Source organism: Marmota flaviventris, chromosome 3, assembly GCF_047511675.1.
Source record: "Marmota flaviventris isolate mMarFla1 chromosome 3, mMarFla1.hap1, whole genome shotgun sequence".
NCBI lineage: Eukaryota > Metazoa > Chordata > Mammalia > Rodentia > Sciuridae > Marmota > Marmota flaviventris.
The window spans coordinates 176,196,846-176,213,938 of record NC_092500.1 but is presented as its reverse complement, the minus strand read 5'-3'; the positions used below and the strand labels follow the sequence as shown (position 1 = coordinate 176,213,938).

The 17,093-nt window shown below is 37.8% G+C and overlaps 1 protein-coding gene across 1 annotated transcript in view; it reads right to left on the bottom strand.

Annotated features, from left to right (window-relative positions):
• Positions 1–17,093, bottom strand: part of Csmd1 (CUB and Sushi multiple domains 1) — a 1,338,703-nt gene that overhangs the window by 1,139,411 nt on the left and 182,199 nt on the right. Inside the window, exon 3 of the mRNA XM_071609340.1 lies at positions 11,872–11,984. Within this exon, the coding sequence (XP_071465441.1) occupies positions 11,872–11,984 (113 nt within the window). The remainder of the gene's footprint in view (positions 1–11,871; positions 11,985–17,093) is intronic.

Here is a 17,093-nt window from a genome sequence, read left to right as displayed (position 1 = left end):
CTCTGAAGATGAAACTAATATTTGTATCTCTTTTTATGACTTAGAGGTACATCTTTCATCGAATTCACTAGCTGCCATACAGGGTAGTTTTTTTGTTTTGTTTTGTTTTTATTCTTGCCATATGCATATGACTACAGATTACTTATATTTAATATAAGATGCATGTCTTTCACTAACGACTCTTAAAGGGAGACACTTCTCCCTCTCTAAAACTAAAATGAATTTATGTATGAAACTATAATACATTTTTGTTCTAATTTTAATATTTAGTGCTTATTTTCAGCAGTCTTGGTTCCTTTTCTTTTAATTCAATGTATGCCCACATTTTTCTCTGGTTACAATCTAAATCAATGTCATTCTTTCACATCCTCTTATATTGCCTCAAATTAACTGTTTATAATTGGAAGCAAGTCTAAGAAAGGTAATGTCCCCTTTCCTCAGTGTTTATACTGTGTATCCTTGTTAATTTGGAAATAAAGAAAGGAATACATAAACAACAAACCATAGAAGAGCAAAACTATATATGATTTGAGAACAACAGAAAGTAACCTTAGCCAAAACACAACTGCTGGCTCCTTAGGAAAACAAGAGGAGCCACTGACAGCATGACAGGGAAAGCACGGGGTCATGGATGCTGGGAATCCGCTAGGCAAACCAGACAAGGCCCAGAGAAGTGGGAAGAGAGACAGACATGGGTGTTCCAAAAAGGAGCAAGGAAGCATTACTTCAAAAGAAGAGAGGGACATCACATGGAAGAAGGTTAGACAATTCACAATTAGAAGAAGTGACCAATTAATTTTCCCTAGCTCTTTATTTGAAGTGTTCAATAGTCAAGGCTTGCTGATACTGAATGAAGAGGTCACCTATCTGGCAATGAAATCACATATTAAGGACAAGAACCTGAGAGAGAGAGAGAGAGAGAGAGAGAGAAGCATCTCATTTTTACTCATAAAGTTTTGGGTTTTTAAAATTTGTTTCTCAAACATTGCCTAAGATTACATATTATCAAATACTGTTTATGTAAGCATGTAAGCATATAAGCAATTTGTCTATAACACAAAAGAGTAGGGAGAAAAATGAATAAAAAAGTAAAAAACCTTGGGAGATTATTGTTTACAAAGGATGAAATTTTAATTATGAATCAAGATGAAATATGTTAAGGACTGACAGTGCAACTACTCATGATTTGGGAATCCCTTCCCAGTACAAATAAAAACCATACCTTAATTTGTTTCTGAATAATATTTTTGGAGATAGTTTTTCTGTGGAATTAACTTGCCTTTTATTATGTTTCTTTTAGACAGGCTATTATTTTCTGTGAGAGTAGATTTTTAAAGAGTATGCATTTTTTCTTATTAAAAAAAAATTCAGCTACAGTGCTGGTCCTAGAACTCATTAACTCAATCATTTGAAAAAAGTATCAGAGGACTTTTAATTCAACTTTTCATTCAATTTCCAGTTAAGAGCCAGAGATCCACTTAAGAATATTAATTTACACATCATCTTCAGAAATTTCTTACTTTATAATGTTCATTATCTAACTTTTTCAATGTTCATTGCCGTGACCTAAATAATGCAGTCATACAGAAAAAAATCCAGTGCTACTTCTTTCCTGTCATTCTAATTCCTCCCTAGGTAATTCATATTAACTAATGAGGCATTTCAGGGCACATTTCAGAATGCTCACAAGCATGTGTGTATGCTCTATATACCATGTCCATGGACACATCAGCACACACACGTGTGGGTTCACATGCTTATACATGTATTTTTTACCTAAATGAGATCACACTGAATTTTTCTTACTTCTATGTATCACAGACATCCTGCATCCCCTCAGGCCAATGCATACAGGGGCTGAAACTAATTCTTTTTTGTAGAGCTAGAATTTTAAATAAAATTCCTTTCTTAGGATGATGTTTGAAGGACAGCCGTGCACGACAATGTGTAGGGGTATGTGTGTGTGTGTGTGTTTTCAGGTTGAAAGGTCAATATCTCTATTGGCCTTACAAGGAAATTTATCTTTCTGAATTTATGATGGTCTATTTTTATTGAATCAGAAAGCAGACTTTGTAGGGCTTAGAGCAGATTCATCTCTCAGGGGAAAATGCACATTATGTACACAGAACCAATATATAAAATCAAAATGCCAAACTAATAAATCACAGTTCATTGGAACTAGACTATTTACATTGATATTAATATGACAGTCCCTTTTTTTTCCACTCCAGGCCTCTATGTGAAGCCAAATTACAACCGGGTGAGTATTTGCTCCAACTCGGAGTCACAAGAGCAGAAATGAGTCATAGAATAAGCTCCAGTAATCAGACCATAGTGCCGCAGGTCAACAGACCAGGCCTGTGTCAGCAGATGCCATTCTGTCCTTCTCATTAGAAGGGGAACTTTTGAGAACTTCAAGTCCAAGAAACACTTTTCTCAGAAAACACAAATGCATACAAATGTGGGCATATAACTTCAAAGATTCATAGAAGCCTAATGGTTTTCCATGACCCCAAATTAAGAAGATCAGATCAATCACAGGCATCCTCACAAAGAACTGGAAGGTGAGGCATACCCACACCCAGGTGCTGAATGCAGGTGCAGCCCCTTGTGGGCAAAGGTTCCCACCTGCTCTGAGCTGGGCTGGAAACCACTTTCCTGTGGCACTATGCATTCACTAGGCTCCCAGACTGCCCAAAGCATCTTTATCTATTATTCCTTCATCAGATCTATCAGTTGCCACAGGTAACAGGTGAGCCTAGGTTGGTGGGATAAATTTTCTTTCTGTGGCAGCTATGCATCTTCTATTTGAGTGTTTTAAAGTTGGTCTTTGGAAAATACTCATTTCTCTATTTGGTATTTTGGAAATGTTAGTATTAACATACTAAAAGCATTAGTTTTTTTTTTAAATTTTATTTCATAGTGGTAAGAACACAACATGAAATCTACCCTATTAATGCATTTTAAGTATACAATTGTGTATGTCAGAGCTATAGAACTTAATGTGGTAAGTATTTTCAAGTGTTTTCATACCATCTCACATTGCTGGTGATATACTTGGTGGTGCAGAACTCTGGAGAATGAGCACAGAGGTGCCTGGGTACTGGTAACTAAACCTGAGCAGGATTAGTGTGATAATTGCTGGCTCTTCTTGCAGAGAGGTGACAGGGTGTCCTAACTGATGAGAGGCCAGCATTCACCAGCCTAGGATACCTGAGACCTCAGGAGGAGAGAGGTTCGAGGAGTTGAACATTTGCTGCAGCCTCTGGGATTGTTGGAAATCTGAGCAGTATCCGAGAGCAGGCCTGGACAGCTGCTCCCGGGCTATCGCAGTCCTCAGACAGGAAGGCTTCCTCCTGCCAGGTGTATCCATCCCGCGCTATGCTTTAATTCAGGCTGAGTTTGGGTAATCACTTCAAGGGAGAAATAAATCAGTGCTGACATTCTAAATAAAGCTTGGAGCTTGAAGGGTAATAATCTAGCTGCTCTTTCTAAATCCAGACCCATGGATGTGAAAAGAAAGAAAATTCTGCTTGAGGGATGTGTCAGAGGGAAATGCCAAATATATTCAACCAACAAAGAGACACTAGCACGAAGCCCCGCCTGGCCCCAGAGTCAATTACTCAATCAGACCCAGACCCACAAGGCTCTGTTTAGGAGATTCACTTTCTCTGCTGGGAGTTTAAGGGATGTATGAAGATATAGGCCACTCTGTTCAGAAAAGTAAATTATGATGAATGAATAAATGTTTTTTTTTTTTTTTTGTATTCACTCATTTCTGGTTTGTGTTTAATTTGTGGGTGATACTGAGACAACTGTATTTTAGAGAGGATCCATTTAGAGGATCATAGAACCTCGTAGTCTTTACATCACTCCAGTGCCCTTGCAGAGACTTCTAGATGACAGGCAGTCCTAACAGAGAGAGAGTCAAGCTCCTTTCTTTCAGCTGTAACTCTCACCAGCAGATATATTTTAGGTTTTGAAGGAAAGGAATATGAACTACTTGCTAAAATTAAGTTAGAGATGAGTAGATTATTATTTTTTTTTAATTTAATGCTTGCATTATAGTTTTACAAAACAGTATGGTTTATTTTGATATATCATACATGCAAGAAATATTATTTTAGTACCTAGTACTTCCTTTTTCCCTCCCTCCTACCTCCCCCATTCCTCTTCCTATATTCTACTGGTCTTCCTTCTATTTACTTATCGTTTTCTTAAATGGTGCTTCACAGATACACATAAAATTGAAATTCACTGTGGTATAGTCATATATGTACACAAAATGATTTGGTCAATTTCATTGCACCGTTCACCCCTTTTCCCATCCCCCTCCTTCCCCGTCTATTCCCTTTCTCTACTCTACTGCTCTCCCTTTCTTTTCATGTGATCCCCTTTTCCCCCTTATTTTGATCTAGCTTCTGCATATGAGAAAACAATTTGACCCTTGACATTCAGAGTCTGGGGTATTTCACTGACAGTGAGGTTCTCGAGTTCCATACATTTAATAGTAAATGCCATGACTTTGTTGTTCTTTATGGCTGAGCAAAACTCCATTGTGTGAGAGTGTGTGTGTGTGTGTGTGTGTGTGTATGTATACACACAATATTTTCTTGATCCATTCATCTGTTGACAGGCACCTGGGCTGGTACCATAGCTTGGCTATTATGATTTGTGGAGCTATAAACATTAATGTGGATATATCATTCTAGTATGCTTATTTTATTATTTTGGATAAACACTGAGGAGTGGAACATCTGGGTCATACGGTGGTCCTATTCCCACTCTTTTGAGGAATCTCCACACTGCTTTCCAGAGTGATTGCACTAAGTTGCAGTCCCCCCAACAAAGTATGAGTTACCATTATTGACATATCCTAATCATCATTTATTCTTATTTGTACTCTTGATGGCTTCCACTCTAGCTAGTGAAATCTCAATGTACTTTTGATTTTCATGGCTACTATTACCACTTCTGTTTAACACAGTTCTTGAAATTCTAGTCAGAAAAGTCAGTCAAGAGAAGGAAATTAAAGAAATACAAACTGGAAAAGAAGTCAAATTTTCTGCTTGATAATGACATGATCCTCTAACCATAAGATCCAAAAAGACTCTATCAGAAGATTTCTAGAGCTGAGAAATAAATCCAGCAAATTAGCAGGATACAAGTTCAACATATGTAATTCAATCCCTTTCCTATACTCAAATAATAAATCTGCTGAGAAAGAAATCAGGAAAACTATCCTATTCACAATGTCTTCAAAAACAAACACACACTTGGGAATAAATATAACCAAAGAGGTGAAAGATTTCTATATTAAAAACTATGGAATACTGGAAAAGAGTCTGAAGAAGATCTTAGAAGGATTCTGAATAGGCAGAATTAATATTGTCGTAACAACCATACCACCAAAAAGTGTGATACAGATTCAATGCAATCCTCATCAAAATACTGATGACATTCTTCATAGAACTAGGAAAAAACAGTCCCAAAATTTATTTGAAACAATAAAATACCAAGAATATCCAAAGAAATCCTGAGCAAGAAGAGTGACGCAGTAGGCCTCACAAAACCTGACCTCAAATCATCTTACAGAGCTATAGTAACAGATGCCAATGGTGTTGGCATCCAAATAGACATGCAGACCAATGGAAGAGAAGACACAGAGACTGACCCATGTGGGCACAGTACTTGATGAAGGTGCCAAATTCATGTTAGAGAAAAGACAGCTTATTTAATGGTGCTAGGAAAACTGGCTATCTGTATATAGAAGAAGGAAGGTAGGTCTCTATCCCTCACCCTGAATGAGATTTACCTCAAAGTAGATGAAAGACCTCAAGATTGCCCCAGAACTCTGCAACTACTAACTTTTGTTTTCAATTAAAATTATAATTGTATATATTTATGGGGCATAGTGTATTGATTTCAGTACAAACATAAATTGAATAGTAATCAAATAACAATCAAAGCATATTTAACACCCATCACCTCATGAATTCATTGTTTCTATGTGGAAGGGTTATTCAAAACTATCTCTACCAGCTGTTTGGAAATACACACTAGTATTATTTTGAACTATAGTTATCCTAGCATGCAACTGAGCATTGGAACTAACCACCCTGACATGTCACTTTATACTTTTTGACCTATTGTTCCCCAGTTTTTATAAAAAAGAATCTTTGAATATTTACTCTGTCAAATGTGAAGGATTTACATTTTTCTTAGATTCATTTTTTGTCTCAATGTCATAAAGAAAAATGGCCACAAGAGAGGGCATAGTAAGTGCCATCTGATGGCTCAAAAGTGCTACAGCAATTCAGAATTCACTTAGTCCATCTCTCCTCCTTCTCCCTGCATGTATCTTGGACACTAAAACTATGAATTACAAACCCAAAGTTGACAAAGTTATAAAACTGAAGCAAAGACCTTCAAAAAAATGTTCTACTTTATTTCATAGTACAATGAAATGAATTCAGCTTTGTTTGTTTGTTTGTTTTTGTTTTGAAGCACCTCACAGCACAAGTTTCCTGTCTCACATGTTGAACCATGTACACCGGGCTTCCTGACCGCAGGAGAGTCCAGGCCGGGCTGATCCAGGCTCCCTGTGGCCTCTGGGAACCAGTTCCCTCAACTCCAGCTCCCTTACACATTCCCCTCTCCTGTCTATGTAGCAGATCTTGCTCAAGGCTGCTCACTTGCTTTGCCCACATTCCTGCACCTTTCTCCCTCACTCAGAAACATCCTCCTCCTGCCTGCCTTCCTCAGGGACTTCAGCTCAGGTCCTGGCATAAAGCAGGCCCCCAGCGCCCGAGCTTGAACCGTGTGCCTCCAGAGGAAGTCAGTATGGACCTCACAATCACCCTGTGTGTGTGTGTGGGGGGGGGGGGGGGGGCTGGCTCTCCTTCTCCTGCCTGCTCTCCTAGGGCAGCCTGAGTGCTGGGCCCCATTCCTCCCTCCTGTCACTGGTGCTGGGGACAGGCTCTGTTCCAAGGTTCCAGACATGCTAAGTGAAAGCCTGGAAAGCATGTGGGGTGACCCAGTGTGTCCCATCGTCTAGCCGCACGCCACACACCCTCTCTGTGCAAACGTGGACCTTCACAAATAGATATGTACATGTGTGCATGGATTTGTATTTGCGCAGGTGTGTACTCACAGATAAACCATATCTGAGAGGATGGTGAGTGGTCATGAAATACAACTTCAGAAGTTATGTAGATAGGTGTTGAGTTTCTGCTTCACTGGTTAGTACTTAGGGGATTTTAAGAAATTTAATTACTGTAGTTCACAGCCTCACTATAGGAAATGCATGTAGAGCATTACACAATCCCAGGCACCCATCCATCCATCTGTCTGTCTATCTATCAATCATTTATCATCTATCCACAGAGGCACATACTTTAATTGGCAGAACATACTGTTATGGCTGATAGAATGAATGATTTTAAGACAAAAACAAACATGACAGAATTCCTTAGAATCCAAGGGGGTCCTTTAGATCATCTTTATCAGCAATTGCATTTTCCCACTTCAATAAACAAGCTATTTATTTTATATGAAAAGCAATTTCCTGCCATATGTGAAGCTTTGCTTTTTAGTAATATGGAATTCCTCCACACTATACCTCCAGGATTTGTTCATTAAACTAAATTCTGATAATCTGATTCTTATAATTTCATGCATAAAATTTAAGGCCAACAGATTTGAAGATGGAACCTTGGAAACTGAGATAAATGCTGAGTGTGTGAAGGCAGGACTCCGAGATCCCCGGCTGGAGGCTGGGTGGGTTAAATAGCTAGAGGGTGGGTGGGTTAGACAGCTAAAGGGTGGGTGGGTTAGACAGCTGGAGGCTGGGTGAGTTAGACAGCCTCCCCATCTCCCAGCCACCACATCCACAGTCCTCTGAATGGGAACAGATTCCCTTCGTTTCTCATTGGCTTTGCTTAAGTAAGAAATCCTTGCTGCCCTTTCCTCTGCTTTGCCAATTTCATTATGGCAAAGTATCCATCTCAAAATGCATATATTTTCATTTATGTTTTTTTTTAATCTGGCATTCCATGAATAAAGCATTTGCTAATAGTTAAAAATAAAATTGGTTCCAAATCTATGGAATTACCTTGACTTTTGAGAAATGTCCTATGTGTGGCAAGTATTGATCCTAGTGAATAAACACTCACAGGACCCAAGGACTTAAAGAGTTGGTATTTTCGATCCAAATATAAGTTGCATTATACACAAACTTTGTTCTTCACAAAATACTGGATGACAGAAAACAATGCAATTTCAAAGAAAACTTATTTCATGTAAAACAAAATGAAATGAAACGATCCCTAAGAAACCAGCCTAAATTATGGTAAATAATTCACAAAAATTGAATATTAAAAATATATTCAGTGCTTACATTATTAAAAGTCAGCATTTGAGAAATCACCCAGTATTTCATGAAACATAGAAAGAGTTCTGGAGTAAGTAAAGATGCACAGTAACAAACGCAATCTTATTTAAAATGCTTGGCCCAGGGGTTTTCACCATGCACTCACCAGTGTTTCCAACATTTTTGTTACTGAATTACTAAACATTTTTGTTACTAAATTATTTTGTTACTAAAAAGTAGAAGCTTTAGGAAAATAAAGGCATTCCCTTCTAAAACCTGAGACACACACAAGCAGCTGCAGATTGGCCAGCTTTGGAGAGCCCTTCTCCTTGTGTTGCCGGTTGGATGTGCTAACTCCTCGTCCCTAAGGTTTTCCATGTTTCCACAGTTTTCTTACCTCCCAGATGACATTTTTCTTAGAACACAGATAAGCTTAATGACCAAATCATTATATTTTAATTAACTAAGATCTTGAAAGAAGATAGGCCAAAAACTTAGGAATTAATGCTATTCATGGACACGGTACTTCAAATTTGGGCACATATAGGAAATTTTATAGTCATTTGTCCTATTTTAAATTATATATAACCTTAATATTTTCTGTTTTTAAATTCATCAGCAATTTATGCAAATTATTTAGTTCACAACGGAGAATACTGTTGAAGGATGGAACTAGCAGATAAACTATTACAAGAGCACTCTATTAATTTAGTAAATTCATTCTGCATTTCCTAGTGAAAAATGTGCTGATTTCAACAACTATGAACTTACTTGCTAAGACCCTAAAGGGTTCATATGCAGAAAGTCAAATACTTTCAGTGAGCAATGTTAGGAGGAAATTCATGAGTGTTTCTATTTGATTTTCAGAGTTAAATTCAATGGCTGAACACATTAATTGGAATATTTTAATTCATTGTTTTCACATTCATTATGTACCTTAATGTTTCTACATATGAATAATAATTTATGTAAATAATGTTTACCCAAAATTACTGCCAAAAGCATTGGAGTTCAGTGCCCACATTAGGATCACTGCCAAGGTCATCATGTTTCAACGGATCTTGGAAGTTTAGAAGATTTCCTCAGATGAAGCCAATAAATTAAATCTAAAAAAAATAAATAACAATCTGGTAATACTAAATAAGTCCTAATTTTAATGGGAAGAAAGCAGTCCGACTTTAAGAACTATAAAATTTTATTTTTAATAGTTGATTTAGTATTTTAATCTAAATTCAATTTCCTTTAGAGCTCTTGGATCATACATCAAAATTTTATTATATTATTTGGCTCAAAGAATTACTAGATGAGCAATCTCTTCAAATAAAAAGGGCTGGGGTGGAAGGAAATCTGAATCATCACAGTACAACTGTCACCAAACTGAGACCTGTCTCTGCACTGTTGGTGCCCTGCTCCCTAGGTTCATCTACCAGGTGTCCTGCATTCAAGCAGCGAGTCTGCAGGTTTGATGCACTGTCCTGGATAAAACCTCTGCTTTCCCCAGGCCCTGCCTTGGGGAGGCACGGCTGTTTCAGCTCCCTGCAGAACTGGGAAGATCCATACAACATGGGGGAGGGCACGGGGATCCTCCCCCACCTGCAGAAGAGCCCTCCCTCCACAGGCTAACATGAGGACGACGGGGGTCTTTGTTTTCTCCTGATAGAGCACTTCCATCTTCCCAGAAGAGCTTCAAGCTAACTGAGGAATATTTTAAATACAGATATTAAGTGATGGAGGAAATTTTGGCTTTGCTGACAAAGCACTTTTGTATTTAACTGTTCTTTTAAATTTTTTCTTTCAAAATACCGGCTGTACTTATTTGTAAATATCAGACAATATAATCATATTATTATTCAAAATCTAAATTACACAAAAGCTTTCTCATAAAATACATTTTTAAAATCATTTATTTTAGAACTTACAGTCCTATGGACTTTTCTAGTCATTTTCCTATTTGATCTTTTTGAATAATGTGAAAATAGAGACAATTCCAACAATCTTTTTAAATGTACCATCCTGACAACAAGTAACACCAATTATATTCCAAGAAGATTGGATAGAATTATTCCCCTGGCAACCACTGAACATCAACCTTTCCTGCAACATCAACTGTAGGCATTATCAGACTTCTGAGCATCTATCACGATGTTTGTTAGAGACGGTGTACTTCACAAGGAGCTGATACGGATTGCTTTAGTGATACTTTTGCAAACTTAGTAGAAAATAAACCATGTGATTGTATGGTTTACAGGCAGTACTATGTAGGTCTGACTGAATTTGAAAGAGAACCACATCCATTAATCTTCAACTAGCCTGTTTCTTTCAAAACATTACACTCTTCCTTGACAGTTAGTAATTACTTAAAGGTGGTTAACACTTTTCAGATATTGATGTGGGTTTATACGCAAATGCAGTATCCTCAAAGCTATTAGGATACGAAGAATAGATAGTCCTCAGCACCAGTCCAAAAACAACTTTAAATCAAAGAAAAAATCATTCTGTTCATCTATCTGTGTAAGGAGAACATTCTGTCCTCAAATTTTCTGATAATCTCCTACCGCTGAGTTCACCTACACTAACCATGTGAAACTGAAACTCTCCACAAAGCATGTTTGTGCCCAGGTGTACTGAGGATTACAAATAAGAACATGAGCAGATGTGGCTTAGGAGAGTTTGGCATCCAAAGTAAACAATGTTGACTTACTTTATAACTCCACTTATAATTATTACTTTTTAACTTAGAGCCTCCAGAGTTAATATTAACAATGATAGCTACTATAGGACACAGGACAAAAAATTTAAAATTTCAGTGCCAAACAAGACTAAAGTAGACTCACTTCAGCCTTTATACTTAGTGTCACTAGTTCAATTCAAACATAGTGCCTAAAATAATCATTTCCTCTATTATAGTTCAATTTTTTATTTTTTTATTTCCACCCAAAACCAAGCTTTATAATGATAGCAAAATTCAAAGGTATCTACTACAAAATATGAAGACACAAAAACAAAACAAAATACCCACACTTTGCAAGGATGCAACAACAGTAACACCAAAATATTTCTGTGGTCACATATAACAAATTGGAATAAATTGAAATAAAAAACCTTCAACTTGGATAGCAAAATTTTATGTCATGCAATTGCCTTTCCTCAGACCCTGATCAGCAACAGTACCAGAAAAGTTTCACACAACTCTTGGACATTGTGAGTGAACTCTTCACACTGAACAGTGAGTGATACAAGTAGATTTATATCCAATATTTTCAAAACTTCCCTACCACACATCAACAAAAGGACAACCCAAGCAAGAAATTTCCCATTAATAACAGAAAACTAAGAATATTTAGTGCTCGAAAATTTGGCAATTGTAGGAAATAGTGCTTTCCAACTGCCAATCATTACCCAACCATGCACACAGCAAGCTTCCTCCTAACATGGCTGACCCAGAGTGGCATGTCAGGTCATGGAGGCAGTGAGTGTGCGCGCCGAGTGCAGTCTCCTACCTTCATACAGTGCCTTGAAGCCCTGGGCGCTCACTGCGAAGTCGGTGGTGAACCACAGAGTGAGGACAGACCCGGAGCTCACTATGGAGGAGGGCAGCTGAAATCCCGACAGCCTAAAGTCAAAAGAAGAGGAACATGGTGAAGCAGAGTTTGGCTGAAGGGAAGGAACATGGCACAGTGAAAAGGCACACATTTTCCTGAAAGTCGTACTTGATGAAGTCGTTTAAAGTCTTACCCATGCGGGATGCCACAAAACAGTCGGACAATCCACACATGTGACTTTGCTAGTGACTGAACTGAAGCATTACCAAGCACCAGAATTTGTTTACTTAAGTAACTTTTGAGGACACTTCTTGAAGGAATTATGCACCACTGTTCTACCCGCAGGATGGGAAGCTACCACAGGAAAGCACAACCCCCCCTTATTCAAGCTCCCTGTGACTTTGCATGTGCTTTGAATTCTTTCTTTCTCTCCTAAATTATTACTCTGCTCAATAAATTTTTGGCTTCTCTTGAGAGAAAGATACATACAATTCTGCTCATGCTGAGGTCAAAGGAATCCATCTTAATGTTCATTTTACAAGAAAATATATTTTGGATTCTAAGTGGTTTTCATGATCACTACGCTTGGGTACATTTGAAAGTTTTAAGGATGACAAACCCAGAAATCTGTGTGAGAAGACTAGTATAGTAATATGCACAGTAATTTGAAAATTAACAGTTTTTCCAAAGGCCAAAGAGAGACTACATCAATTTATATTTTACCCAAAGTTTCCTAATTAAATAGGTTTGTGTGCAGATATGTGCTATAGGGTGGCCTGAGCACAAGCTATGATGCAAAGGCAGTGTGCCTGCCTGTGTCACCAGCAGCAGAACTGAGCCCGCCAGCACCCTGCAGTACTAAGTGCTCATTACAGCTCCTCTGGGTTGTGGGATCCATGCTCTGGAGCCAATCCTCATGATTGATTGTGCACAAATAAAACAATAATGGATTAATAAAATTACAGAGCAAGCTTAAAAGCAGATCGGGGTTAAGTCACAGAATAATTGCACAATTATGACGTTATTTATGATATGTTATTTTGTTGTTTACTATCATCATTTTGTGTCAATCACTTTAAGTTTTCTACATGGGTTTTATTTTTTAAAAAAATCAATACTTCTTTAGTTTTACATGACTGTAATATACTGCCACAATTTCTTATAAATCAATTTTAGTCATTTTCTTAATTGAAATACAAATAAAAGCCAAGTTATATATGTGTGTATATTAAAATTTATGAGAAAACACGAAAATGGTACGAAACCAAGTAGTTGACTAATTACATTTCACTCTTGAAATGTGTGTGCTGCAGCCAGACACTGGGCAGTGCTCTGGGGAAAGGAGGCCACCAGCACGGTGTAGAATAGTGCGGTTGGCCATCACCCCAGAGGCAAAGCAGTCACTCTGTGCTCGGGGAGGTGTCTCGAAGGAGAATTCTAAGTCTAAGCCATACCTTTGTAAATATAGACAGGATTATTCTATACTTTATATGGAAAGGCAGGAGAAAAAAAAAACAGAATAGTTCTACCAATTACGAAAACAAATAAATTAAGTAAAATAGAAGGACACCGTCTACCCAATTGCAGGATCTATATCAGTGACAATATTTGTTTTTGGTGCACTGGCAAAGGGATAAACCCATACAATATTTGTTATTAAACAATAGATCAAAACCAAAAATCCAGGAAAAGACCTGTACAAATATGCCCAATTTGACAAAGGTATAAAAGCAACTTGGTAGAAGAGTTTGACAAATTAGGCTGGAACCATTGAATGGCCCTTGCAGTCTCCTGCAAAAAATGCCAGAGACCTTGGTCTAACACCTTTGTGACAATTAATTCAAGGTGGATCACAATCGTGAATGAAAATCTATGACTTTTAGAAAAATATAGGATAAAGTCTTCAGGGTCTAGTTCAGGGAAAGAGTTCTGAGACTTGACACCTGAATTAAAATCCAAATGAGCGAAAACAAATAAATTGGAAAGTATAAAAATTTAAACACTTTCTGGAAAAGACCCTGTTAAGAAGACGAAAGACTGAAAAAAACCACATCAGAAAATGGCCGGGCATCTAGAATATCTGTTCAACCTTCAAGACTTGTCTGTGGAAGAACAGTAGCAATTAGAAGCTGGGAAAAGCCATGGATAATGATATCACCCAGAGACATGAAGACGGCCAACATGTGAGAGGCTTCATCTCACCAGTTGTGAGGACAGAGAGAAATAGCACTATACCACTCTACGTGCCAGTGAAGGCTGGGTAGGATGAAGACACAATTGACCGCTGATATGGGGCTCCTAGGACCCACAGGTGGTGCAGACACCTTGGAGCGGTGCCTCTGATTGTCCTACAGGCTAAACACACAGGTGCCACCAACCAGTACCCAGGCACCACTCTCCTGGCATATACCCAGCAACCCTTCCTGGGCCAGGGAGTTCTGGTCCACACTGCATCCAGTCTGCCTCCTGGGAATGTTATTTTACTACAGCTTCCTAAGGTATCTTTTCTGGGGTTAACGGTGAGGAGTATACAGAATTTCTCTGCAAAATTTATTATAAGCATATGTGAATCTATGATCATCTCACATTAAGCAGTTTAATTAAAAACACATTAGAACGTTAGAGTCTGAGAGACATTCAGGAAAACATTCATAAAAATGGTAGTAACCAACTTAGTAGAAAACCAACAATTAGTATTTAAACACTTAAAAATGTCATTTATTTCCAAAATAATAACCAAAAACTATTGAGGATTTTTTAATTTGGCAATTGACCATTCTGAAGATTTAAATCTCTATTAGAATAAGTTAGATAAAAAAATGACATGACAGCACTGTAAAAAATACAATTTTGTGTTCTCTTTTTTAAAAAAATATTTAGATTTAAGTGGATACAATATCTTTATTTTACATTTATGTGGTGCTGAGAATTGAACTCAGTGCCTCAAGCATGCTAGGTGAGCACTCTACCACTGAGCCACAACCCCAGCCCCTTGTGTTCTCTTTACTTAATGAGTTTAGAACAGGGATTACGTTAAAGGACAGAGATTACGGACAGCCACAACTGAACTACATTATCTCAGGTAAAAGCACCATGATGCTAAGGACTCTTAAAGGCAATGTCAGTGATGAGGTTAACAGGAGCTCAGCATGAACATGTGCAGGTAAAACATGCATGTGTGGTCCATCTGCTGGAATGGAATGGACTCAATTGTACCTGAGGGCAAAAGAATGCAATCTAACATGAATTGAGCAGGTTGGAGAAAGATGGGTCTCCCGCTGACCATGTCATGCTCATTAAAGTACTATGCTAATGAGAGTTACCAAAACAAAAGAGAAGTCCATCAGCTGTTCTCTCTTAATTTTTCTTTATCAAATTGGTATCACCTACAACATGTAAAAATTTGACCCCTTTCTTCATATGCTGCGACTTTAAAAGTTAGAATGAGAGAATTAAGGTGATGACATCCTAAAATTATTTGGGATGACCAGAGTGTACATGGAGTCACAAATGTCCACCTTTCTGTTGGTGGTCATTCCCTACCACCTGCCCAACAGACTTGCCTCCCCATACACATCCTGGCCCACTTAATCAGGGGCTGGCACTGAGAGTTAAGCTGTAAGGGGTCTGAGTTTATGCTGTGGTCTCCACTATGGAAAACCACACATTTCACTCACAGCATCAGGCTTCTGTCTGAGGCCCTATCTAAAATGTTTGCAAGAGGAAGAAGAGAATTGTTAGGAAAAGGAATTTGGTTTCAGGACAGTGACAACAAATCAATTTCATTCCTAGTTAAAAACAAAATAATGTATGGTTGGTGTCAGTCCAACCATGTCCCTCCTTTCTGTCTTTTCTACTTGCACCCCCTGTTCTGTTGTCCTGTAGAATCTCATTTACTCTATTTCCTCCTCCCGTCTACTTTCAGCAATGTGGGTAATTGACAGAGCACACCTGTCAAACGGGAGCGATTGCAGGGTAAAGCCGGGAAGGACTGCTTAGCATTCTGAATTCTAGGACCTACATGTTCACTCGGCAGAAGCACAAGGTTCACAACTGAAGTTTATTCTTCCATTTTTTCAAGAAATTCCTAGGATGAATTGCTCCTAGAAATAGATCCAAACTATTATGCAACGCATTATCATTTAAGATATTTAAATCACTAACGCCATTGCAATAATCTCAAATGTTAGAAGTGGTAATGCTAGAGAGAAAAAGGCAAATTCAGTGATAAGCTCAGAGGAAGAGAAGACCAGAGTAGGCATTGTTTATTTTCCGTAAATTAATGAGGGAGTTATGAATTCGTTAAAGAGGTACACTTCAAAATTACACTTTGTATTTATTGCATAATCTACAGTGTTTGTGATTTGAAAATGTCAAATATATTTAAAACTACAGCTTAGTTAAAATGTCAAGTGCATATTTTAAGTAAATTGGGAAATACCACTAAGTTAAATCTTTTTTTCTGAAATAATAATTGCTTTAAAGAAAATTTCTGTGAAGCCAAATGTTGCCAAACTGACATTAATCCTCAATATTTGGTAATATCATACTTCAGGACATATGCCAACATGATTATACTCAAAATATAGCTTATGGAGACTTGGCGTAAGAAATTAATTTCCTCAAGAAGAGTTTTTCAGCAAGATAGTACCCAGGGCTTTTATGAAAGCTTTCAAGACTGAGAAATAAGGACTCCACCAGGCAGTTCCTCCCACTATTAACTGAGAGCTTCATTAGCTTTTGTGGAATCCTCCGCTTGTCTACTGTGTTCATCTATTGGTCCCATTACATGTCATTTGGAAGAGTTCATGCCAAGGATAAAATATGAGGCTTAATGTTTTTCAAAAAGCTGATGGTAGCTAATATTATTTTGACAATTATTATCCAAACAGCTTTGAGTCTGCAACTTAGTATACGTTTTGTCTGAAGTACAATATTAGTTACTCCAGGTCTGTTTTTCATTCTTAAAATAATTAATTGAATGCCTACTAAAAGATATATGTGCAGTTAACACATTTGCTACATTCAAGAGACAATCTGAAGTGAAAGATGAGAAAACAAATAAGACCTTTCTAGAAGGAGGTAAGTGAAATAATCCACATTGATGGCTTGGAGCAGCTATTCTACCTTCTCCACCCAGGTTTAGTTGGCCAAGACAGAACAGGGATACACAAAGCTAT